We start from the raw sequence: 25317 nt of genomic DNA on the forward strand, positions 1-25317 counted from the left end.
ACTCAAACCCGGGTTGCCCGCGTGGCAAGGCAAACGCCCTACCCGCTGTGCTATTGCTCCAGCCCCTGGAGAGATGCTTTAAAGTCGGGGCATGCACGAACTTCCAGCACCCTAAGGACCACAGGGAGTCACTCTGGAACGGAGGGTGAAGTAATAATCCCTACTCTCAGCACTACCAGGTGTGGCCTAACCTCCCTCCGCCACCCCAAAAGAAATCAAATTTAAAAGGTCCAGCATCGTGAACCTAGGGCTACAGAAATGAACAAAACCACCCGGACCAGCGCGGATTCTTACTAAGGTGCTCCGTCGAGCTCCCATAGTCACTATTTGACAACGAATAAGAGAACAATTTAAAAATCGGGCCCTCAGATCACGGGGTAAGGTTTTACATTTTCCTCATTTGTACTGTCTCTTTCGTCGAATCTCCAATCCTCCAATTCCACGCGGACGGGAGGGAAGAAGAAGGCGCGAATGAGGATCCTAGAGCCCGCGTGAAGGGACGCGGAAGCGGGGAAGCGCGGAGGAGGCGGCTGCGGGGGCGGGGCGCGGCGGGCGGGGGCGGAGCTCGGCGGGAAGGGGGCGGGGCGCGGCGGGCGGAAGCCGCGCGCGCGGCCGGCGTCGCGGAGGGGCGGGGCCTGCGCGCACGCCGGGCGTCTGCGGCCTCAGCTGGTTCCGGCGTGTGAAGATGGCGGCGGCTGGGGCGTCGTCCAGGGAGCAGCAGCTGGCGAGCTGGTGCACTGAACAGTTACGGAGAACTTTCGGGCTGGACGTCAGCGAGGAAATCGTGCAGTGAGAAGCGTGTGGGGGCTGGGCGGGAAGGACCTCTGGGATGTGCGGGGCTTGAGCAGACCGGGAAGCGAGAAGGATGAAAAAAGTTGGTCCGAGTCGAGAGCCGTGACAGGAGGGCTGCTGTCTACTTTCGCTTCAGGAATCGGGTGTCAGGGCCCCGGTTCGGCGGGTGGGGCACTTTCGCAGAGGATAACCATGAAATTATTATTATTTTTTAAATTTGCTTTTTGGGTCACACCGGGCGACGCACAGGGGTTACTCCTGGCTCATGCACTCAGGAATTACTCCTGGCGGTGCTCGGGGGACCATATGGGATGATGGGAATCGAACCCTGGTCGGCTGTGTGCAGGGCATACGCTCTACCCGCTGTGCTGTCGTTCCAGCCCCAACCATGAAATTCTTGACCATCAGACCTGTAACATTGTCCCGGCGTCACTCTCCTTACATGGAAAGGAGGGGTTAACGGAGTGGTCTTCAATTTATTTCACGCGGAGCGTTTCCGTTTGCCGGTTCAAGGTTGTGGTGGGGAAAGACCCGAAATTTAAGAGGTTGGGGGGGGGGGTATGTGCAAAGAGCTTCTGGCCCCAGAATCCGGTCCCTTTTTTTTTTTTAAACCACCTTTGGACCCTTTGACAACTACATTTTTTACTCTCTGTACCTTAGGTTGCTCATCTATAAAATTCAGTAATTAAGTTTTCTTTTATAAACTTTGTTTTTTAAATTTTTTATTTTTTTTTTAATTTTTTTGCTTTTGGTGTCATACACGGCAATGCACAGGGGTTACTCCTGGCTCTGCACTCAGGAATTACCCCTGGCGGTGCTCAAGGGACCATATGGGATGCTGGGAATCGAACCCGGGTCGGCCGCATGCAAGGCAAACATCCTACCCTCTGTGCTATTGCTCCAGCCCCTCTTTTATAAACTTTGATATTTATTGTTGCAAAACGGTGATGGTGAGATGATTTAACATCTGCCTACAGTTAATTTGTTCAACAAATTGTTGCAAGACTGCAAGGCTATTTTGTTTGCTTGGGGGCCACAGCCGGCTAAGCTGAGGGCTTACTCCTGGTTCTGTGCTTAGGGATCTTACTCCTGGTGGGCTCAGGGGACCATTGGGATGCCGGGAATGGAACCTTGTGTGGCCACGTGCAAGGCAAGCGCTCTACCCGCATTACGATTGCGCCAGCCTCTTTCAGCTAGAGCAAAAACAAAACAAAAACAAACAATTGAGAGTATTGGAGGTCCATGTCTTGATGAGAGCGCTTGGCTTCGTGTGTGGGGGAGCACAGAGTGAAGAGCCCTTAGTAACCTAACAAGCTTGGGACTTGATCAAAGAACCTGAGAGTATTAACCTTTTTTTTTTTTTGCTTTTTGGTTTGTTTGGGGGCCACACCTGCTCAGGGCTTACTCCTGACTCTGCACTCAGAAATCTGGCAGGGCGCAGGAGGACCACAGGTGGTGATGGGGATCAAATCAGGGTTGCCGGGTGCGAGGTCTTATAGTACCATCTCTCTGGCCCCCACTAACAGATGTTTTTACTTTTAATTATTCCCCTTTCCAGAGTGTGGTTGTGGTGTTTGTGTAACTTGGTTATGATACAGCAACAAACACACTCTGGTGTAGTCCTGGGGATTCCAGACAGTGGAGCTGCAGGTGGTACTCCGCTCTGAGATGCCTTGTTGGGGTTTATTGTCTTCTGTAGTCACCATCCTGTCAGGCAGGTGCTCTTGTCATCCAGCTGTTCCCCTGGCCCTTTCATGGGTTTTACTACCTTGGAGTTATTGAAAAGCATATTGTAAGCAGTTTTTATTTCCCCCAAGAACTTGAAACACCTTCTTTCAACACTTTTTTGTTGTTGTTTTTGAGCCACACCCAGGGGAGCTCAGGGGTAGCTCCTGTCTCTGCACTCAGGAATTACTCTGAGAAGAGCTTCGACCAAATGAGATGCCCGGGATCGAACCCTGGGTCACCTGTGTGGAAAGCAGATGCCCCACCCGCAATACTGTCTCTCAATATTTTTGTTTTTGTTTCCTGAGGTATGTTTTGTCTATTGAGAGTCCTGAAGAAATACGAGAATATGTCACTGATCTCCTTCAGGGAAATGAGGGCAAGAAAGGCCAATTCATAGAAGAGCTTATAACCAAATGGCAAAAGGACGATCAGGAGTTGATTTCTGATAATCCGCAGCAGTCCTTAAAAAAGGATGGTAAGTTCATTGATGAATCTAATCAAGTAAAACTGGCATTTTGTTAGTGTTTGTTTTGGGACCACACCTGGGTGTGCTAGAGCTTACTCCTGATTCTGCATTTAGAGGGGACCACCATATGGGATGCTGTGGATTGAACCAGGGTTGGGTGTGTGGAAAGCAAGCATACTCCCCACTGTACTCTCTCTTTAGTCCTCACCTGGTACTTTCTGTCACCTTGTAGTTTTCACACAGCTATCATAATTAAGCAAAATCCTCCGTGTATATGTACGTGTGTGTGTATTCTTTTTGGTCTCACCTGGAGTGCTCAGGGATCACTACTGGAGGTGCCCAGGAGGATCATATGCAGTGCCAGTCAGGGCAGCACCTTGACCCCGTGTTTGCTCTCTGACTCCCTAGATGTAATTTTTTTTTTCTTTTTGGGTCACACCTGGTGATGCACAGGGGTTACTCCTGACTCTGCACTCAGGAATTACTCCTGGCAGTGCTCAGGGAACTATATGGGATGCTGGGAACCGAACCTGGGTTGGCTGTGTGCAAGGCAAACGCCCTACCTGCAGTGCTATCGCTCTAGCCCCCATAGAAGTAATTTTTATGTGATGCAAAAGATGAAGAGCCAAACCAAAACCTTTGATGTTTGATGCCTTTTGTTTGATGTTTTGGAGCCATATCCTGCACAGTTGGGTGTTTTCTGGAGCAAAGAATCTCTAGCTCTTGAGCCATCTCCCTGGCCCTGTAGTTAACCACTTATTTATTTATTTGTAGGGTAGTTGGCATCTTTCGCCTTGTGGTGCCAAGGGTTATCCGTGGGTGCTCAAGTGCCTCCTGGGCTCCCAGCAGAGCACCTGGACCCTGTGGGGCTGGGGATCAAATAGGATTGAGTGCTTGCATGCACGCCATGTACCTTTACGCATTTTCTCTTAGCCTCATTATTTTTTATGGGGGATTAAGATCACACCAGATATGCTCAGGGCTTACTCCTGGCTCTGCACTCAGGGATCACTCCTGGTGAGCTCAGGGGACCATTTGTGGTCTTTGGGAATTGAACTCTGGTTGGCTCCATGCAGGGCAGGTTCCTAACTCCTGTGCTGTCTCCAGACCCACCCATTTTTTTTGTTTTTGCACCACACTTGGTAGTGCTCATAGATTACTCCTGGTCCTCCCCAGTTCCCCTCCCCCCCACCCCGGCCGTGCCACCGGACTATCTCTCTCTGGTCCTGCCAGATTATATTTTAGTAACCTAAAGATCAAAATTTAATTTCCTTCCCTACCCGTACTTTTCATTGTTGATTATTATTTTGAAAAAACGGTTGCAGATTCTGATTTGAGAGGAGAGATAATTAAAAAGTTTGGACTAGGACTCGGAGTGCTCAGTGGACAAGAGTGTGTTCTTTACATTCAGGAGACAGTGACCCATCCTTGACACCACTTGGTTACTCATATGCAGCCAGGAATGACCTCTTAAGACTGAGGTGGCAGTAACCCTGAGCACTGCTGGGTGGGCCCCAAAACAGATGTGGGCTGGGGGGTAGCTGAAATACCCAAGCACAAACTTAGCACGTGTGGTTCCACCTGGTCCTCTAGTACTGCTGGGAATAACTCCAGGCTCCAGGCTGGGTCTGACCACCGCACTCTAGAAAACACCTGCCTAATTCTATATTTAAGTAGGAAACATCGAATTTCCTGTGTTAACTAACCAGTTTAATGAATGCTACTATAATGCATCTACCCCGATATGTACATAAATGTTTAATTTTCTTTTTCCCTGTCTATAAAGACATTTCAGATGGACAGAAGTCAGGAGACCAACTAAAGAGGAGTCGGAGGAAAGGGAGAAACCGACAGGAATTCCCTGCATTTGCTGAACCTGATGCAGCCGTCGAAGTCAAAACCCCTTTTGATTTGGCCAAGGTGAGCACTTAGAAAATGGAGCTTTTCTCTAACTCTGAAAAAGAGAAATATGTTTTTTGCTTTTTGTTTGTTTTGGGATCACACCCAATGATGCTTAGAACTTACTCCAGGCTCGGTGCTCAGGGATCACCCTTGGTAAGGCTTCTAGACTATATAGGATGCCGGGGATCGATCTCAGGTCAGCCTACACACTGTACTATCACTCCGGCCCCAAGGAATTAATACCTTTTAGAAAGCAAAGTATACAAATCGTTCTAATATGGCAAGTATTCAACAAATGCATTATTTTAGTGAAAAGAAAATGAAAAATAATAGTACTATCTATGCCAAAGATTGTCAGACTTGGGGCTGGAAAGATAACACAACAGTTAAGGTGCTTACCTTGCACATGACTCACCCTGGTTCTGTCACCTGTCGCACGTATGGTCCCCTGAGCCCTTCTGGGAGTGAACCTTGTGCACATAGCACAAGTCCCCTGAGCACTGCCAGGTGTGACCCCAAACAGAAACCCAAAAAAAATTGCAGATTTATTTGACCTACCACCTCCTTTTCAGAAAACTACTCAATGCCCTCTGGAAATCCATCTTTAAGTGAATAAATAGAAACTTCCCCAAGGTTCAAAAACAAAACAACAACAAAAACCATGGAACTGTCATGTACTTTTGACTTCTTACTCTGGTTTATTATAATCAAAAATACTCAAATACAAAAGGAAAAAACAACCTCATGGAATAGAGCTATACTTCCATGGCAGGATTCAACCTCTGGCACAGCATAGCCTCCCAGTACCACCTGGAATCTGGAATGATCATATTCTCTCTCTCTCTCTCTCTCTCTTTCTCTCTCTCTCTCTCTCTCTCTCTCACACACACGTGCCATGCGGTATGGCCCAGACCACACATGTACATCCCAAAGAGAGTTCTCTATCATTTTTTACATATTTATTTTTTGTTTTGGGGGTCACACCTGACTGTGCTTAGGGCTTTCTCCTGGCTCTGTTCTCAGAGATCGTTCTCTTTTTTTAAATTTATTTTTATTTATTTTATTTTATTTTATTTTGCTTTTTGGGTCACACCTGGCAATGCACAGGGGTTACTCCTGGCTCTGCACTCAGGAGTTATTCCTGGTGGTGCTCAGGGGACCATATGGGATGCTGGGAATCGAGCCCAGGTCAGCCACGTGCAAGGCAAACACCCTACCCGCTGTGCCATCTCTCCAGCCCCTATTTTTATAATTTTATTTATTTTTTTATTTTTAAATTTTTATTAGTGAAACACCATGAGGTACAGTTGTAGACTTACAAATTTTTGTGCTTGGGTTTCAGTTATACAATGGTCAAGTACCCATCCCTCCACCAGTGCCCATTTTCCACCACCATGGGTCCCAGTATCCCTCCCACCCCCTATCCCCCCATCCCACCTTGCCTCTGTGGCAGGGCATTCCCTTTTGTTCTCTCAGAGATCATTTCTCGGAGGGCTTGGGTGACCCTGTGGGATACTGGGGATTGAATGTGATTCAACAACATGCAAGACAAGTTCCCTACCTATTGTACTTATGCTCCAATCTTACAATGTCATTTATATTAAAATTTTATTTTGCTTTTATATTTTCGGGGCTATGCTCAGTTCTGCTCAGAGTTTCCTCTTGGCTCTGTGCTTAGGGATCACTACTGGTGATATTTGAGGGAACATGAGCAATGTGGGGATTCAAACCAGGGTCAAGCCAATGCCTTGAGCCCTGTACTATATCTCTGACCCCAGATGTTTTGAATTTCTCTAGAGTCTCTGCCTGGTAGTGTTGCAGCATGTGTGACTGGGGTTCTTTCCAGTCATGTTTGGCCTGAGGCTTGTTGTTCACTTCTGTCACTGTGTCCTTGGTGGCCATCCGGGCCACTAGAACTACAGCCTGTGGTGCTGGGGTCAATCAGGACTGTAGCTAGAGGTGCCTGGAGAACACACATAGCCTCTCAGCACCACCTGGAATGATCTCTCTCTCTCTCTCTCTCTCTCTCTCTCTCTCTCTCTGTGTCTCTCTCTCACACAAACACACACAGACACATGCGCATGCGCATGCGATTGGGCTGCAGAGATAATGCAGGGGTCGAGTTGCCTTGCAACTAGATTTCAACTTCAGTTCAATAATGATCACCCAGCACTATCGGGAGCAGAGAACTGGGGTAGCCTATGCACTGCCAGATATGGCTCAGAGCCCTCATCTCCAAATTTATCAGCTGTCATATAGACAACTGATAAGTTCACTTTATACTAGATATACCAGAGGGTCAAAGCTACTAGCAAAAGAAACATGGTAATTATTAATTTTTCTTGAGCATAACTGTCTCAGATCGTGATCATAACTGATCTCTATTTCTCCCACCCCTTTTCTTCTTTATCATTCTTTGGGATGCTATGGAGCAGAACTTCAGGGTTTTTTTCCTCTGTTGTCATTAATTTGCATTGTCATTCATTATTTTGTAATATTATGTTTTTGTGCAATTAGGCACAGGAGAACAACTCTTTGAAGAAGAAGACAAAGTTTGTCAGTTTGTACACAAAGGAGGGACAGGACAGACTTGCAGTTCTAATCCCTGGGCGTCATCCTTGTGACTGCCTGGGCCAGAAGCACAAACTCATCAATAACTGTCTGGTTTGCGGCCGCATCGTCTGTGAACAAGAGGGTTCTGGCCCCTGCTTATTCTGCGGTTCTCTGGTAAGCTGGCTCTTTTCTGTTTTATTATGCCATTCACCTCCTGACTGAGTTCTCTTTGTCACTCACTGTTTCTCCTTTATCATGTTCAGAAACTCTAGCAACAGGAATTTAATTCATTAGTAGCTCCTAATATTTTTGCTTTTTTTAGTGAGAAAGGGTATTTTCAAACCTTTCTTTTTGGGGGAAGGGAGGCTGGAGGGCTCACACTCATGGTACTTAAGGCTTACTCTTGGCTCTGTGCTCAAGGATCACTCTTGTTGGGCTCAAGAAACCATCTGGGGTGCCAGGGATCAAACTGGGTTGAGAACATGAAAGGCAAACACTCTATTCGCTGCACTAGCTCTCTGGCCCTTGAGAAAAATTAAAAAAATATATATTGTTAAGGAGTCCAAGTCTTTTTTCCTTTGGGTGCGGGGTGGGATGTGGTCCACACCTGGCAGCACTTGGGTTATTCCTGGCTCAGTTCAGGCCCAGAGTCCTGGCTGTACTTGGGTTGAACTGAGATTGGCCACATACAAGGCGAGCGCCCTCCCTCCTTTCCTGTGCTATCTCTGGCCAGAAATCTAAGTCCTGTAACAGTTAAATTTTAAGATAACCGAAGGGTAAAATATTCAAAGTTTTTGTTCAAGTTCTCAGATATGGTTCACCTCTCTGACGAACAGAGCCACCCTGACATACTCTTCATACTCTTCAGGCCATTCCAGCTTTTGCTTCCTTTTTATAGCCCTGTGATTTCTATGAGAATGCCCCAGCAGTGTTGCAGAAGTATCTCTGTAAACACTGTAATGAGTGGTCTAGAAGGCTTACTCTGCTAATGGGCCGCTGGCAGAAGCAGGGGCCTAAGTGTCACCGAAGGCAGTCCTTTTATACTGTTTTGTTTTTCCTTCTCTGATGGGACATACACATTTAGTGAATATCTTTATAATATATGTGTTTGTAATATGTTTCTATGTAAACATATATATATATATACACTTAGTATTCTCAGAGAAAATAATAGATGACCTGAGATATGTTGTGACATACACATTTAGTGAATATCTTTATAATATATGTGTTTGTAATATGTTTCTATGTAAACATATATATATATATATACACTTAGTATTCTCAGAGAAAATAATAGATGACCTGAGATATGTTGTGTTGGGGGGGGCTACATGGTATGGTGGGCAGGGCATATGCCTTGCAACCAACTTGGGTTCAATCCTCAGCACCTTTTATGTTCCACTGAGCACCATCAGGAGATCCCTGAACACGGAGCCAAAAGCCAGCCCTGTGCTAGGTGTGGCCCCAAAACAAAAAAGAGATGTTTTTTGTCATCAAAAATGTTTATAAAGTGACAAATTAGGGCCAGAATGTTCTTGGTGATAAGCACATGTGAGGTTTGGTCTCTGGCATAGCATGTGGTCCCTGATCATATGAGTCGTCTTGAGCACAGAGCCAGGAGCATGTCCGGAGCACTGCCAGTTGTAGCTCAAAAGCACAGACAAGAAAACCAACAACAGAAAAAAAGACAAATGACAGTAAATTTCTTTTTGAGTGGGTGTTTCTTTAGAAGGAACATTTTATAAACACTGGCAGGATCTTGTGTGTGCTTCTTGAAATAGCTGCTTAGAGCTGCAGTGTTTTCTGCTTGGTCCCTTGATTCGTTAAGCTCAAAAAACTGTTGTGTAAAGCAGATTGACTGTGAAATCTTGCAATTTTATAAGCTCAAAATAAAATTGTTTTTAAGCCTCTTTATCACCTCCATTTTTATAATTTCCATATAAACAGAACTTCTTCCTTGTTTGACATATTGATAATTGAAGCAGAGAAACAAAATAGTATAAAACTGGTATTTACTGAATAGTATTGTAATTTGCTTCTTCTGTTCCTTTTTAATAAGATCCCTGATTATATTTTGTATGTAAGATTTGGGCTGGTGAGATAGTAATTATGTGGGGTGATAGTAAGAGAGCTAGTAAGTGAGTAGGGTGTATGCCTTGAACACAGCCAGGAGTAAGCCCTGAGCACTGCCAGGTGTGACACAAAAACCAAAAAAAAAGGAAAGATTTTAATTTCGTAATTAGAAGTAGAAGACTTGGAGCAGGAGCGATAGTACAGTGCAGATACCCCTGCACCACATATGGTTCCTCGCGTTGCTAGGAGTAATCCCTGAGCTTCACCAGGGTGCTTGTTTTTGGGAGGGTTTTTTTGCCCCAAAACCAAAAAAACAAAACAATAGAAGGCGCTATTTTTTTTTTTTTAGTAGTGGGGGAGGTTAGGTAGGGAGGGATTGACTTTGGAAATACCCTCAGTGGTGCTCAGGGTTTACTCCTGCCTCTGCACTAAAAAGCTACTCTTAAGGGACAGATATAGAATGACTGCATTCATTTGTTATATATATATATATAGTAGAAGATCAAATCTAATAGGGCAGGGAAAACGGGATAGGAGGATTGGTTGGAGCTAACGACAAGTGTGTGGGGGGCTGAAGGTAGGTAAGATAGAGAAGAGACCAATATGACAACAGGAGGGAATGATCATATTGGACAAGATCTGAGTGTTAAAAGTAGGTAAAGGGATATTCTTGATAACCTTTCAGTATCAATATTGCAAACACAATGCCCAAGGGTGGGGGAGAGGGAGAGGAGAGAGAGAGAGAGAGAGAGAAGAGAAAGAAAAGAACAGTGCCTTCCATAGAGACAGGCAGGGGATGGGGGGTGAGGGAGGGAACCTGGGGACACTGGTGCTGGGAAGTGTCACTGGTAGAGGGATGAGTGTCGGAATACTGTATGACTGAAATCTAATCATGAATAGCTTTGTAAGCATATATCTCAGTGATTCAATAAAAAGAAAAAAAAAATTACTCCTGGCGGTGCTTAGGCGATCATATAGGATTCCGGGGATCAAATCCAGGTCTGCCACATATAAAGCGAATGCTCTACCCGCTATACTATTGCTCCAACCCTGAGAGTAAGGTTTTTTTTGTTTGTTTTTTGTCTTTTATGTTTATTTGGGTTGTTATTTTGTAGCTTCCGAGATGAAACACAGCAAAGAGCTTCACTTTACCAGTGTCCAGGCTAACACTGGATCTGTTGTTCCTTCCTGCTCTCACTTTCTAGGTGTGTACTCGTGAGGAACAGGATATTTTACAGCGTGACTCGAACAAAAGCCAGAAGCTCTTCAAGAAGCTCATGGCAGGTAGGTGGCAGCCTCTGATCGCACAGTCTGGTGACAGCCACTGGGCGGCCTGTGCTTGACTCTCCCCTGATGTGCAGTGTAGTCACTGCTCTTCAGAACACTTATTTGTATTAAAAGTTATTGTTTTGTTTTTGGGGGTCCCACACCTGGCAGTGCTCAGGTCTTACTCCTGGCTCTGTGCTCAGAGATCACTCCTGGTGAAGCTCAGGAGACCATATGGGGTGTTAGGGATCAGACCTGGGTCAGCCGCATGCCATCCTGCCTGCTGTATTATTACCCTGGCCTCATTTTCTTTCTTTTTTGCTGTGTGCAGTATCAAACCCAGGGCTTCACACATGCAAGGCAAGTGCTCTATCACTGAGCTACGTCTCCAGTCATAAAAGTATGTTTAGGGACCTCGAGGATAGTACAGGAGTCAGGTATACTGTGGAACCTATTTGATCTTGGCACCACATATATCAGCCAGTTGTAATCCCTAACCACAGAATCGCAAAAAGCTCGGGAACACCATCGGGTGTGACCCAGAAGCCAAAATAAAACACCCAGGGGCCTGAGCAATAGTACAGCAGGTAGGGTACTTGCTTTGTTCATAGCTGACCCAGGTTCAGTCCCTCAAACCAGCCAGGAGTGACCCCTGAGAAAAAAAGAACCAGGAGTAAGCCCTGAGCACACTTGGATATGGCCCAGAAAAACAAACACCAAAACAAAACGCCCCCTTCTCTTGATTGTCGTCACAAACTTAACTGTGATGGTCATTAGCAACCACACACTTAGAAAGCTTTCTTATGTTGGTGAACGGCCTGGTGCCATGAGTGATCCAGATGGCTATCAGTGGAGAAAGAGAGCTTGATTTTGGTCAAAAATCTGTTATGTGCCAAGTGTTGTTCGACATTTCACAGGGAAAACCTGACCTGAGTACTTGTTTTCTTTTGCTTTTTGGGTCACTCCTGGCGATGCATAGGTTACTCCTAGCTCTGCACTCAGGAATTACTCCTGGCGATGCTCGGGGGACCATATGGGATACCAGGGATTGAACCCAGATCAGCCACATACAAGGCAAATGTCCTACTAGCCATACTATCACTCCGTCCCAGTACTTTCTTTGAAATGAAAGCTATGGGCAAGCAGGGGCAGAGCTGGATCTCATATTTTATTCTTTGCAGCACAGTGACACAACTGATTTTATTAGAGGCTGACACCATTTTATTTGCTTACTGAATTTCAGGGACAGAAAATTCTGGAAAGATTGATCTCTCTACCAAGGACCTTCTTCCTCACCAGGAGCTCAGAATTAAGTGTGGTCTGGAAAAGGCTATCAAGCATAAAGACAAGCTATTAGAATTTGACAGAACTAGGTATGATGTGTTTGTAATAACAAATATTGGGCCCAGATGTAGCTCATTTGTAAAGTACATTCTTCACTTGGTCAGTCCCTGGCACTGCAAAAAAGGACTCAGAGTTAGAATATAGGCCTACCATGTTCATACCCTGAGTCCAGCCCTGGCATTGCCTGCCCCCTGCCACTGATACGTGGCCCCAGAGTTTCAGAGTATCTCTGTTTATCGCCCAGTGGCCCCCAGCACCACTGTGAGTGTTCCCCTTAAAAATTTTAAAATGTAAGAAACAGAATAATTCTTTTATTAATAGCTGCTAAAGCATTATTTAGGCAGTTGATATCTTCTTGGCACAGTGTAAAAAGTTTACAGTAATAAAGCAACTCAGTGTTTTATGTACAAGGCTTACATCTCCTTTTGGAGCTTGTTTGGAGGTCCGAGCAGGGGAGTGCAGCCACTTGTATGCCCTTGACCCAAGAATAGTCTGTCTCTATCTAGGCAAGGCTGTCCTCTTCCACCATTGTGCAGCTTTGGGAGGAATGCACATGCAACGGTGAGGGAGAGGACACCTGCCTGGCCAGCCAGGTCAGCCAGATCCATTCCGAAGGTCAGTGGGGTGACAGATGTCGTAGCCAGATTGCTCTCACATCCTGCATCTCCTTTTTGAATTCATGTATTTGTTTGTGTGTGTGTGTTTCTTTTAAATTTGGGCTCATATCTGATGATGCCTGGGGTCTACTCCCAGCTCAGTGCTGGCAGAGGAAGGAGGCAGTGGGTACCATGTGGTGCCGGGGATAGATTTAGGACTGACTACATGCAAGGCAAGCCCCTTAAATCTGGTAGTCTCTCTCTGTGGTCCCTTGAATTAATGTTTGATAGGCTCCCACTAAAAGAATCCTATCCTGTTAATATATATATATATTATATATATATATATGTATGTTATATGTGTATATGGCTGGAGCGATAGCACAGCGGGTAGGGCGTTTGCCTTGCACACAGCCAACATGGCCGACCCGAGTTCGATTCCTCCGCCCCTCTCGGAGAGCCCGGCAAGCTACCGAGAGTATTTCGCCCACACGGCAGAGCCTGGCAAGCTACCTGTGACATATTCAATATGCCAAACACAGTAACAACAAGTCTCATGAAGGAGACATTACTGGGCCCGCTCGAGCAAGTCGATGAACAACGGGAGGACCGTGACCATGATATGTGTATATATGTGTATGTGTGTATATATATGTTAATATATGTGTATGTGTGCATATATATGTTTTTATATGTATATAACTTTTCTTTTTTTCATAATTTTATTTTTTTCTTCCTATATTTATCTATTGAATGACTGTGGAAAAAGTTACAAAGCTTTCAGGTTTAAGTCTCGGTCATGTATATAACTTTTCGAGTGGTGCTTCCAGGGCTACTTAATCGAGACTGCTCGGTGCTAGTTCTTGGGAGCAAATATTGAACCTAGCCACAACACGCCTCCAGCCCCTTGAGCCATCTCCACAGCTTTCACCAGTTGTTTACCTTTGGTAAAGAAAAGTCAGCTTGAGTGGACAGAATTTTCTGCTCACTTTCAGCCTGTCCTTTGTAGTCAGCATCTTTTAGGGTGTGACATTTCAGTGTCTGGTATCACAGTCACAGTCCTCCCGTTGTTCATCGATTTGCTCGAGCGGGCCCAGTAACGTCTCCATCATGAGACTTGTTGTTACTGTGTTTGGCATATCGGATACGTCACGGGTAGCTTGCCAGGCTCTGTTGTGCAGGTGAGATACTCTCGGTAGCTTGCCAGGCTCTCCGAGAGGGTCGGAGGAATCGAACTTGGGTCAGCCATGTTGGCCACTTGTAAGGCGAATGCCCTACCGCTGTGCTATCGCTCATGCAAAACTAATGTTCTGAGCTTGGGAGACTGGACGAAATTGCCTATGACTCTGGAGAGATACTGTGGGGTAGTGTGGGGCTTCTAGACAACTCTGGCTCCAATCTGGCACCCAGAGATTGTCCTCTGAACATCACCAGTTGTGACCCCGGAGCACATCATGTCATTGTTTTTTTTTTTTTTTATTGTTGTTTTTGAGTCACACCTGACTGTACTCAGGGATTACCCCTGGTTCTGTGCTCAGGAATTGCTCCTGGTGAGTTAAGGGGACTGTCTGGGGTGCCGGGAATCAAATTGGGGTCAACCACATGCAGGGGAAGCTCCTTACCCACTGTATTCTCTCTCTCTGGCCCTGCCTTACTTTCTTTTGCTTTTGGGAAAATAATGCGTGGATAATCTGTTAGTAAAAGCGTTGTTTAGGATGTATACCTCAGTTCTCAGATGGCCATGCAAGGATCTTCAGTCAACTCCAAATTTCTTAGTTACTCTAGCTCATTTGGGAGTTGATTCCTGGCATCGTAATGCTTTTGCAAGGCACACTTAGCACTCCCAGACCATCTGCTATGAATACATGAGATACAACCTATTGAGCTATTTCTTAGGTGAGCCCAGCATAAGGTCTGTAACTCATTATTAATACCAGTTTTTTCTCTGTTCGTAAATCTTATCATTAGAAATAGGATTAGAGCCTAAATACATTTCTTTTCTTTCATTCTGTTTTGGTTTTTGAGCCACACCTGGCAATACTTAGAGGTTACTCATGGCTTTGCACTTAGGAATCACTCCTGGCAGTGCTCGGGACCTTATGGCATGCTGGGGATCAAACCCGGGTTGGCAAACACATGCTGTACTATCTCTTCAGCACCTGAAGTACAATTTTTTTTTGGCTTTTTTGGGTCACACCCGGCGATGCACAGGGGTTACTCCTGGCTTTGCACTCAGAAATCACTCCTGGCAGTGCTCATATGGGATACTGGGAATCGAACCCTAGTCGACCGTGTGTGAGGCAAACGCCCTACCCGCTGTGCTATCTCTCCAGCCCCTGAAGTACATTTCTTAACAAATAAAAACTGGAAAGGGCCTCTGCTATTTTTTGTGCCCTTTGCTGGTGTGTTTGAGGGTATCAGTTTAATTATCTATGTTTGTATATGGGACCAGTTTTCTCATAAGTTCTCTTCATACCCTCAAACTACTCTAAAGCTTCTACAATTCCAGCTGAGACCAGAAAATTAAAATCACTGTTTGAATTTGATTTTAAGTAATTGCCTTTGCCCGTGTGAGTCACGAGTTTATAATTATTCTTAACTGGATTTGTGACTTTGGCATCACCTAACTTCATTGAGCTCTACATACTCATTATCTGTAGAAAAAGGATATGTGTAGATTCCCTGTGATGTGTGTTTTGGTATGATCTTAGAAGCAAACCTGAATTCAAAGAATACAATGGGTAGGGAGCTTGCCTTACACATGACCAATCTTGGCTTCACATACGGTCTCACGAATCCTGCTAGGAGTGATCCCTGAGCACAGCCCTGGGTGGCCCCAAAAATGAAGTAGGCCTGATTCTCTGGAACTTGGTCCCTATGTGTTAGTGAGGGAGATAAATTTGTGGGATTGACTGGTGGTTGGGGCTATGGAAACAGACATAATAATGGAACAATAGGATGTCTGTAGAGTAATCTACAAATAATCCATGTTAGAATTTCTGTTTCTAAGGGTAAAAATTGCTTCTGGGCCTAGCAACAATAGATGGTGTGGGAGTGGGAAGAGATCACGATGAGTAAGTGGCAAAGACCTGAAGTCCAGTGCTGTAGAAACAGGCCGGAAGGAAGTGCTGGGTCTATAGGACAGAATGTGGACAAGGGTCACTGTGTGTCTTCCTTGCTCAGAAAGAGATTAGCACAGTTGCTAAGCTGACCCTACACTGGGCATGTGCTGGGAAGTTATGCAAATGACCTGGTTTGGGACCATTCTTGGGCACTTGTGTTTGAAATAATAACCGGAAAGAATAGCGCAGGAGTGAACTACCTTGCAACAGTTTCTCTGAAGTGAAGTGTCTATCAGTAAGTTGACTTCTTACCTTTCTTTGTTCCTTAGCATTCGAAGAACCCAAGTTATTGATGATGAATCAGATTACTTTGCCAGTGATTCTAATCAGTGGTTGTCAAAAATTGAGCGAGAAGCCCTACAGAAACGAGAAGAGGAACTGAGAGAATTTCGACATGCTTCTCAGCTCTCTAAGAAGATCACCATTGACTTTGCAGGCAGGAAGATAGTGGAAAGTGAGAATCCACTAGCAGAGTATCACAACAAGTAAGTGGGCATCACCAGACAGGTTCTGCATATGGGACAGATTGATAGTGAAGAATTGCCCAGGTGGTTGGGAGATCGGACAGTGTGAAAGACACTTACCTCTCACACCGTCTACACAGGTTCAATCCCTGACACCACATGTGTTCCTGGAACACCACCAGGAGTAAAACCTGAGCACCAATGGGTATGGCCTACTGTACTATCACTCCAGCTCCTAGATTAGACTTTTTAAAAGGAGCTTTAGGTTTCCAGCAAAGTGGAAGTAAAGGTACTAAAATTTCCCACATGCCCCAGGATTGCTCCCCTAATCAACCATCCATGTTAGAGTGGTTACATATGTCACAAATAGTGAAAATGATATTACATCCCCTCTAGGCCATATGCAAGGCAAGCACCCTATCCACTGTACTATCTGTCCAGTGCTCCCCTCTGAAAAATTCTTAAAATCACTTGATATTCTGGCACATAAAATATTTGACTAATGTATTAATGATTTTTACTCATATTTTCTCATTTGCTGACTTATTTTTCAGTAAGTCACCACGTTCATAAAAATTCACTGATTGGGGGTTTTTGTTGTTGTTTTTGTTTCTTTTTGGGTCACACCAGGCAATGCTCAAGGATTAACTCTTAACTCTGCACTCAGGAATCTTTCCTAGCAGTGCTCGGGGGAACTATATGACATGCAGAGATGGAACTCGGGTCCACTGCCTGCAAGGCAAATGCCCTACGCACTGTACTATTGCTCTGGCCCCAAAATTCACTAATTTGGTGTAGAAAGAGAATTTCAGTGGTAGTGCACATGCCTGGCCTGTTTGAGACCTTGAGTTTGACACCACAACACGTGTGTCCAAGCCTGGAAGCTCCTACGAACTGTTGGACCTGCACCATTACCTGAACCACATCAGCAGTGTGCCGTCCCCTCTCTGCTGCCCAACACTTCTCAGTGGATAAGAGAAACTGGATATATAATCTATCACTGTACCAGTGTTTTGTTTTATTTGAGACCCACACTCATCTATACTCAGGGCTTACACCTGATTCTGAGCTCAGGGATCACTCCTGGTGGGGCTTGGGACCCTGTTGGGTGCCCAGATCATATTCAAGTTGGCTACATGCGAGTCTTATGCACTGTTCTCTATCCACAGACTCCAATCGCTGTCCTGTGTCTAAAACCTATTTCCCTTCTTCAGATCCCATAATTGTGTTTTAGACTCATCTCTTCCTTCAAATTTGTGTTCTTTTTGTTTTTAGCTTCATGCCTTTTTCCCTGCTTTTTTCTTGGTTTCAAAAATCCCTCCTCCAAACTTTCTCTTTGATATTTTTTTCCTTTTTTCACCACCACCACATCAATCAGCCAACAAACTTTCTCTTTCAGATAGCTACTTGTACACCACTTGTAACCTACTTGTACACCACATGAAATGATGGGGTAATACTTGCTAGATGGATGTGTCTCTCAGGAATAATTATATGTCTGTTTGTGTTTTTTAATATTCCATCATTTTTATAGCTTTTTTAAACCTGCCACTTGCTTCAAAGCTTTTTTTAAAGGCAGGAACCATGTCCTCTACACCTTTTAAGTTGCCTTGCATGTAAGAAGTACCAAACAGGTAATTATTTCACTGTACCAAGGGCAAGGTCTAAGTCAGCCTTTCCTATCAGTGGAAGCTTTTCATAATATTGTGCCTTGTAATTTACAAATGTTTGTCAAGCTTCTGGCAGGGCAATTTAGTACAGGAGCAAAGAGATCTGTAGAGTAGAATTAATGGTTCTGCAAGACCAGTGATGTCTTAATAGTAGGGTTAGTTCCAAAATCTTAAAATAAAAATTACATTTTTTTTTTTAAGTTTAGAGGAAACACTCAAATCTTGCACCGTGGGTACTAGATCACATGAGATGTATATGATGACTTAACAGTGGGTGCTCTTCAACATCAGAGAAAGGGGTAGTAAGTGTGTCTGTGCTGGGCCAGGGCTATGTTCAAAACATCTGGGCCATGAAACCAAGATAGACACACTTGTCAGGAGAGAAACACTTCTGAGTAGTCAGAGTTATTGAATGTTATAAGTAAATCTTCTAATCTTGGCATTTTGTCTAGTTTTGAGTTTTGAGTGACATACCTGGCTGTGTTCAGGAATCCACACCTGGTGGGGCTCATGGAATCTTATGCGGTGCCAGAGATTGAACCTGGGTAAGCTGTGAGCAAAACAAGTGCCCTACCTGTTGTACTATCACTCTGGCTCCATCATCTTGGCTTTTTTATTTTTTTGCCTTTTGGGTCAAACCCAGCAATGCTCAGGAGTTACTCCTGTCTCTGCACTCAGAAATTACTCCTGGTGGTGGTTGGGGGACCATATGGAATGCTGAGAATTGAAACTGAGCCGGTTGCATGCAAGGCAAGCGCCTTACCTGCTGTACTGTTTTGCTCTGGCCCCAATCTTGGCATTTTTAATAACAATCTCGTTAAACAGATGAATGATTGTAATATGCACTGCCTGTTTTCTTGATGTGTTAGGACTAATACTATATTCACTTAGATACTTGGCAGTGAAGAGAAGGAAGTTGGGGTAGAAGAACAGGGAACATTATCCTTTGCCCCATTTTTGAATTTCAGGTTGTATTACTGTTACAGTTTTCATATGGCAAAGATTTTCCGAGCATAGAACATGACCAATTATTACTTCCTTTTGGTTTCTTCTCAGACTAGATGAGACAATACAGGCCATTGCCAATGGAACCTTCTACCAACCACCGACCAAATTGGATAGATCTTCTGATGAACCTTTAGGAGTTTTGGTGAACCCAAACCTGTACCATCCCCCTCCCCAGGTTAGTGGGCCATCATGTTCTAACTACTTATGAGAGAATTGGGAACCCAGATGCTTCTCCTAAGTATGTTTTTCCCCTAGGCTGGAGATACCAGTCTGCTCTCTCACTTATTCTTGCAGTATTTCTATCCATTTAAACTGTATCACTATCTTTATATTTTTTTAGGGGTGGGCTGTGATTACAGGGGTCATACATGGTGGTTTTCAGGTGGGGTCTTCTGCTGGCTATGTGCCTGGAGGTCAGTGCCAGCATGCTTGGCACCATATGGTTACTAGGGGTTGAAGCTGGTTTGGCTGCATATAAGGCAAATGCCTTAACCACTGTCCTCTCTTTGGCCCAACCTGCATTATCATATATGAGTATTTCCCAAGAGAAGATTATACATCTAGAGTAAGCATTGTTCAACATTCTTTTCGGAGGGGGCCATACCTGGTGGTGCTTAGGACTTATTACTGTCTCTGTGCTCAGAGATCACTTCTGGCAGCTTGGGAGACTATATTTAGTTCTACAGATTAAACCTGAGTCGGCTGCCTTCATGGCAAGCACCTTATGGGTTATTTTATTTCTCTGGCCCCATTTTTTTTTTTTAATTAAAAGTAAGGGTCCTGGAGAGAATACAGTAGTTAAGGTGCTTGCCTTGACTTGCATGCAGTGAAAAGGTTTTGACCCCTGGTACCTCATGGTTACTTAAGCAGTGCCAGGAGCCCCCCACCCTACCTCTTAGCACTGCCAGGTGCCAAAGCAGTGCACAAAAAAAAAAATAAATAAAAGGGCTTCTTTTTGTAATGTAAAGGGGGCCGAACTGTGGCTATAAGGTTGCTTGCCTTGCACACAACCGACTTGGGTTCAGTCCCTTGCACCACATAAGGTCCTCTAAGTCCTACTATGAGTGATCGCTGAGCATAGAGCCCTATGCTCTAAGTGCCGTCAAAAAACAAAATACAGTAAAGAATGTAAAGGGACCAAGAAATAGTCCGAAGGTTAAGGTGCATGCTACGCAATTCCTAGCACCACCTGGTCCCAAGTATCATATAGTGAGGTGAAACCCTGATGGCTTCCAGCACTGACAGAGTGAACCAGATTATCCCTAGCACCAACGTCAGTCTCAGCATGGCCATCTCAGCCTCTTGCATGAACAATTAGCCCATTTAATCAAGAATTTCCAGGAGGGTCCCCTCCCCCCCTCATAAAAGTACAGATCAAATATTTGAGGACTGAAGAGATGGTTTAAAGGACTGAGATTGCGCTTTGTGTGCAGGCGGCTTGGGTTTGATCCCCACTGCTGCATGGTCCCCCAGGCACCAACAGGAGTGAATGGTAGAACACTTGGCTCATGAGGCCCTGGATTTGAGCCCTAGCAAGAACAAAATAACTATGGGGCTGCAGCGATAGTACAGTGGTAGGGCACTTGCTTTGCACACAACTGACCTGGGTTCGATTCCCCCAGCTCCCTATATGGTCTCTGAGTCTGCCAAGATAATCCCTGAGCACAGAACCAGGAGTAAATCCTGAGCACTGCTGGTCACGGTCACGGTCCTCCCGTTGTTCATCGATTTGCTCGAGCGGGCCCAGTAACGTCTCCATCGTGAGACTTGTTGTTACTGTGTTTGTCATATTGAATACATCATGGGTAGCTTGCCAGGCTCTGCCGTGCTTGCGAGATACTCTCGGTAGCTTGCCGGGCTCTCCGAGAGGGGCGGAGGAATTGAACTTGGGTCGGCCATGATGGCTGCTTGTAAAGCAAATGCCCTACCACTGTGCTATCGCTCCCAAAAAACAAAAACAAAGGAAAAGAAAGTGTCTAAGACATGGATATTTGGGAATGGTAGAAAATACAGGAAGAAGCCCAGAGGATACAGGGGCTTGCATCACATGGACCCCAGTTTGAATCTCAACCCCACATACAGTCTTTTAATACATTCTGTGATAGGGGCTGGAGCCTTAGTACAGTGGGTAGGGGATTTTCCCTGCACTGTGCCAAACCAGGTTCTATGCCCAGCACCAGCATAGTATGGTACCCCAACCCTGCCAGGAGTGATCCCTGAGCACAGAGCCAGAAGTAAATCCTAAGTGTCATTGGATGTGTGGCCCCCCCCAAAAATAAATTCTATTCTAAAGGGTTTAATATGTACATGAATATATAATAGCAGCTCAGATACAAGAAATTAATAATTTCACAGATCTGGGAGATTAAAATTTGAAATCATTGTCTTTTTAAAATTAAACTTAACCCTATTGGGCTGGAGCAGTAGTACAGACAGGTAGGGGGTTGCCTTATACTCAGCTAATCCTGGTTCAATCCCCAGGATCCCATATGGCCCCCTGAGCCGGGAGTAACCTGTGAGCATCACTGGATAAACCCCCCCTCAAAAAAGAAAATAAATTAAAAAGTTAAAAAAAAAACCAACCTAACCTTATTGTCAGTATTCTTTTTTATTTAGTATAATTAAGGTAACCTGTTTATAGTGGTGTTGGTGTTTGTGGTTGAATTTGAGGTTTCAGCAAGCCTGTGTCCTTTCTGAAGGCCTCACAGGAGAATGCTTCCTTCCTTTTTTAAAAACTTTTCCATGGTCCCAGGCTCCTCCCCCTCTTTCTTTCTTTTTTTTTTTTTTTTTTGGCCATGTCCAGTGGTGATCAGGGCTTAACTCCTGGCTCTGCACTCAGGGATCACTCCTGGCAGAATCGGGGACATTATGGGATGTCAGGGATCAAACTCAGGTCAGCCATATATGAGGCAAGTGCCCTCACTGCTATCCTGTCACACTGGCTCTCCTTGTTTCTTGACTTCATCACTGAACTCTGCCTCCATCTTCATCTGACCTTACTCCCTGTGTGTCTTTATCACTCTGTTTCCTCCATTATAAGAACCTCCTAGACCAGGATGATTTACCTTAACTTGATTACATCTGCAAAAACTGCAAATAAGGTCACTCTCGCAGATTCTGACTGGACATGAATTTTACTAGGACACTGCCCCCTAAGGTCAAGTTGCATCAAGCCCTGTGTCTCATTCTGGGAAGTTCTTATTTTTTTGGTTTGTTTTTGTTTTGGGGCCATACTGGGCAATCCTTCAGGGTTACTTCTGGTTCTACACTCAAGAGTTACTCCTGGCTTTGCTTGGGGGACCGTTTTGAATGCTGGGGATCAAATCCAGGTTGTAACATAAAAGGCAAACGCCCTCCCTGCAGTACTATTGTTCAGATCCTGAAGTGTTCATTTATACTAGAATAAAAAAAGGGTTTTAGCAGGAGATCGCCCTGATTTCATACCTATGTAGAGAATGGATTAGAGGGCTGAATAGGGCAGGCAAGGATATTGTGAAGTAGATTATTGGCAGTGGCTCTGAGGGGTCGATGATCAGGGCTTAACTTAGTGTGGCACTGCTAGAACAGTAGAAAGTCACTTAGTATCTAAAATTGTCCATGAGGGCCTGGAGCGATAGCACAGTGGGTAGGGTGTTTGCCTTGCATGCGCGGCTCACCCGGGTTCGATTCCCAGCATCCCATATGGTCCCCCGAGCATCACCAGGGGTAATTCCTGAATTCATGAGCCAGGAGTAACCCCTGTGCATTGCCGGGTGTGACCCCCCAAAAAAATTGTCGATGAGGAGACTTTAGAATATGAGGCTCAAGCATTATTATGAAAAGAGGCTAATGAGGAAAAGTCGCTGTGGGAATAAACAACTAATAAAAAACTATAGTAGAGATGAAACAGTTGGCTGTCAGGATTATTCCAATGCCAGCTCTCCAGTGGAAAAAGAATTTGGACCATCCCTGACAGTGGTGGTATACAAGGGATCACAGGTGGTAGCATCATCAGTGGCAACGTTTTTGGTTTTATTTTTGGTTGTGGGCTACACCTGGCACTCCTCAGGGCTTTCTCCTGGCTCTTTACTCAGGGATCACTCCTGGTGGGACTCAGGGGTCTGCACGGGAGTGTCAGAAGTTGAACCTGGTCAGCTACATCCAAGGCAAGTGCCATAACTGCTGTACGCTGACTCTTTTTTTTTTTTTTTCCCTTTTTTATTTCTGACAAATGCTAACCCCACCTACAGACTTTTTGGTTCTCTTTACCTGATGGAACCTTGCTGGAGCAATGTCCTTCCAGGCTTAGGGGAGGCTGCATGTGTCCAACCTATGGTAGCATGTGTGATCCTGCCAGGCACACAGAGAAAGTTGACCCTTCATTTTTCTGACAGGATTACATTGGATATTGTTGAGAGTCCTTTATGGATTATTAATAAGTATAAAGTGGAAACAACTATAAACCAGTTATTTGAATAGTCATGCTGATGACTATTCAAATCAGGAAGCCCACATGTGGAGATATCAGCATTCTAATGATCCTGTCTGTGCAACCTTTCATGGGACTGGACTGAAAGCACAGTGGCGCTTTCCTTAAATACAGCCCACCCAGGTTCCATTCCTGGCACCCCATATATGGTAGTCCTCCATCCTGCCAGGAGTGATTCCTGAGCAGGAAGCCAGGATAAGCTCTGAGTACAGCAGTGTCCCAAAACAAAACAAAACAAGAAAAGGACCTTGACCTTGTTCCATTTTACTGCTCTTACTCTTCCATTGAATGTTTTCCATCTCCATCCTCCCCTGCCTTGTTTAAAGATAGGATACATTTTTCTTTTTGTTTTGTTTTAGGGTCACACCTGACTGCTCAGGGCTTACTCCTGGTTCTATGCTCAGGGGATCATGCGTAAGGGAACTGGAGGACCCTATAGGTGCCCTACATACTGTACTCTCTGTACTATTCATTTTTCAAAGAAAATGTTCCCTGTGATTTTTTTTTTTTTCTGATTTCATTTTTTATGCCCACCTGCCTACCCTAGGTTTTTCCTTGTCAGAATGAATCATGCTTGGTTTCTTCCTTGTTTAGTGGATTGACCAGACAGGTGCTGTCTCCCAGAAAAAAGCTTTTCAGCGTGCAGGATCAGAACCAGAGTCCAGCTCCTACCGGCACCAGTTGCGGATCCAGGACCAGGAGTTTCAGGAAGGTTTTGATGGTGGCTGGTGCCTCTCCATGCATCAACCCTGGGCTTCTCTGCTGGTCAGAGGAATTAAAAGGTAAAGATTATAGTACAGCAGGAAGGGTGTTTTCCTTGCATGCTGCTAGCCATTTCAATCCCCAGCATCCCATGTGGTTGGCCGCCAGGAGTAATTCCTGAGCGCAGAGCCAGGAGCTTCGCCGGCGTGGCCCAAAATCAAGTTTTCAAGCTGGGAGAGATGACTCTCTTGTTCTGATAATTGGAAAAACTAGAGAACAGGATTCATACTCAAAGGACAAGGGACGTAGGAGGAGCATCTTTCCTCAAACATTACTTCCTAGTAGGTGATCGTTTGCACATCTCAATTTACCTGTATCAGTTCAACAGGCTTTGTTTGAGAGCCACCAGAATGCTAGAAATTCTCTGTCCAACTAAATTTGTGTTTGTTCAAGGGTGGAGGGCAGAAGCTGGTACACTCCTCACAGAGGACGACTTTGGATTGCAGCTACAGCCAAAAGACCTGCCCCTCAAGAAGTCTCCGAACTGCAGGCCACATACAGCTTGCTTCGTGGGAAAGGTAACAGCCACATCTCCTTAGGCCTTTCTCCACGGAGCAGTCACTGAGTTCCCTCTTCTCCCTTCCAGTCCTTTCCCACTTCCCTTCCCTCTCTGCCCCTCCCCTCCACTCCTCTCTTTTCCCTTCCCTTCACTTTCTCTGTCTTACCACCTCATAACCCCCTTCTACAGTTGGTCTGGGTCTGCCAGGGTCACCCCAGCAGTGCTGGAAAGGGCAGGGGAGCAGGGACACTGCTGAGGTTGGCGCTCAGGGCCAGGCATGTACTTCTCTTGCTTAAGTTAAATCCTTAAGGATCAGTCTGTGCTTATCTTTTGTTTTCTTCTTGATGCCTTTTTATTTCCTGTCATTAATTTGATTAATTGAAAGCATTAATTACTTTTACTGGGGAAGTACGGGAGACCATACCTGCCAGTGCTTGGGAGCTACTCCCAGCAGCACTAAAGAGCATGAGATATGAAAGATTGAACTGGGGTCGGCTGCTTGGCAGCTAAATGTCTTAACCCCTGTACTCTCCGACCCTTGCCTCCAAGTTCGTTTTTTTTTTTTTCTTCTCTTAAGCACTGGTTAATTGTTTCTTAAGCT

The 25317-nt window shown here is 45.0% G+C and overlaps 1 protein-coding gene across 4 annotated transcripts in view; it reads left to right on the forward strand.

Annotated features, from left to right (window-relative positions):
- The first annotated feature begins 675 nt into the window (after positions 1 to 675).
- The window catches only part of TRIP4 (thyroid hormone receptor interactor 4), a 48037-nt gene continuing 23395 nt past the window's right edge, over positions 676 to 25317 (forward strand). For 2 of the 4 annotated variants that reach the window (XM_056128099.1, XM_056128100.1), the window contains exons 1-10: positions 676 to 789; positions 2826 to 2995; positions 4773 to 4906; positions 7406 to 7615; positions 10723 to 10801; positions 12027 to 12156; positions 16115 to 16330; positions 19036 to 19162; positions 24050 to 24237; positions 24611 to 24735. In XM_056128099.1, coding sequence (XP_055984074.1) covers positions 686 to 789; positions 2826 to 2995; positions 4773 to 4906; positions 7406 to 7615; positions 10723 to 10801; positions 12027 to 12156; positions 16115 to 16330; positions 19036 to 19162; positions 24050 to 24237; positions 24611 to 24735 — 1483 coding nt within the window. In that variant the 5' untranslated portion in view covers positions 676 to 685. The remainder of the gene's footprint in view (positions 790 to 2825; positions 2996 to 4772; positions 4907 to 7405; positions 7616 to 10722; positions 10802 to 12026; positions 12157 to 16114; positions 16331 to 19035; positions 19163 to 24049; positions 24238 to 24610; positions 24736 to 25317) is intronic. The other 2 variants (XR_008794270.1, XR_008794269.1) reach the window with 1 other exon arrangement.

Source organism: Sorex fumeus, unplaced genomic scaffold (assembly GCF_029834395.1).
Source record: "Sorex fumeus unplaced genomic scaffold, SorFum_2.1 ptg000063l, whole genome shotgun sequence".
Taxonomy (NCBI): domain Eukaryota; kingdom Metazoa; phylum Chordata; class Mammalia; order Eulipotyphla; family Soricidae; genus Sorex; species Sorex fumeus.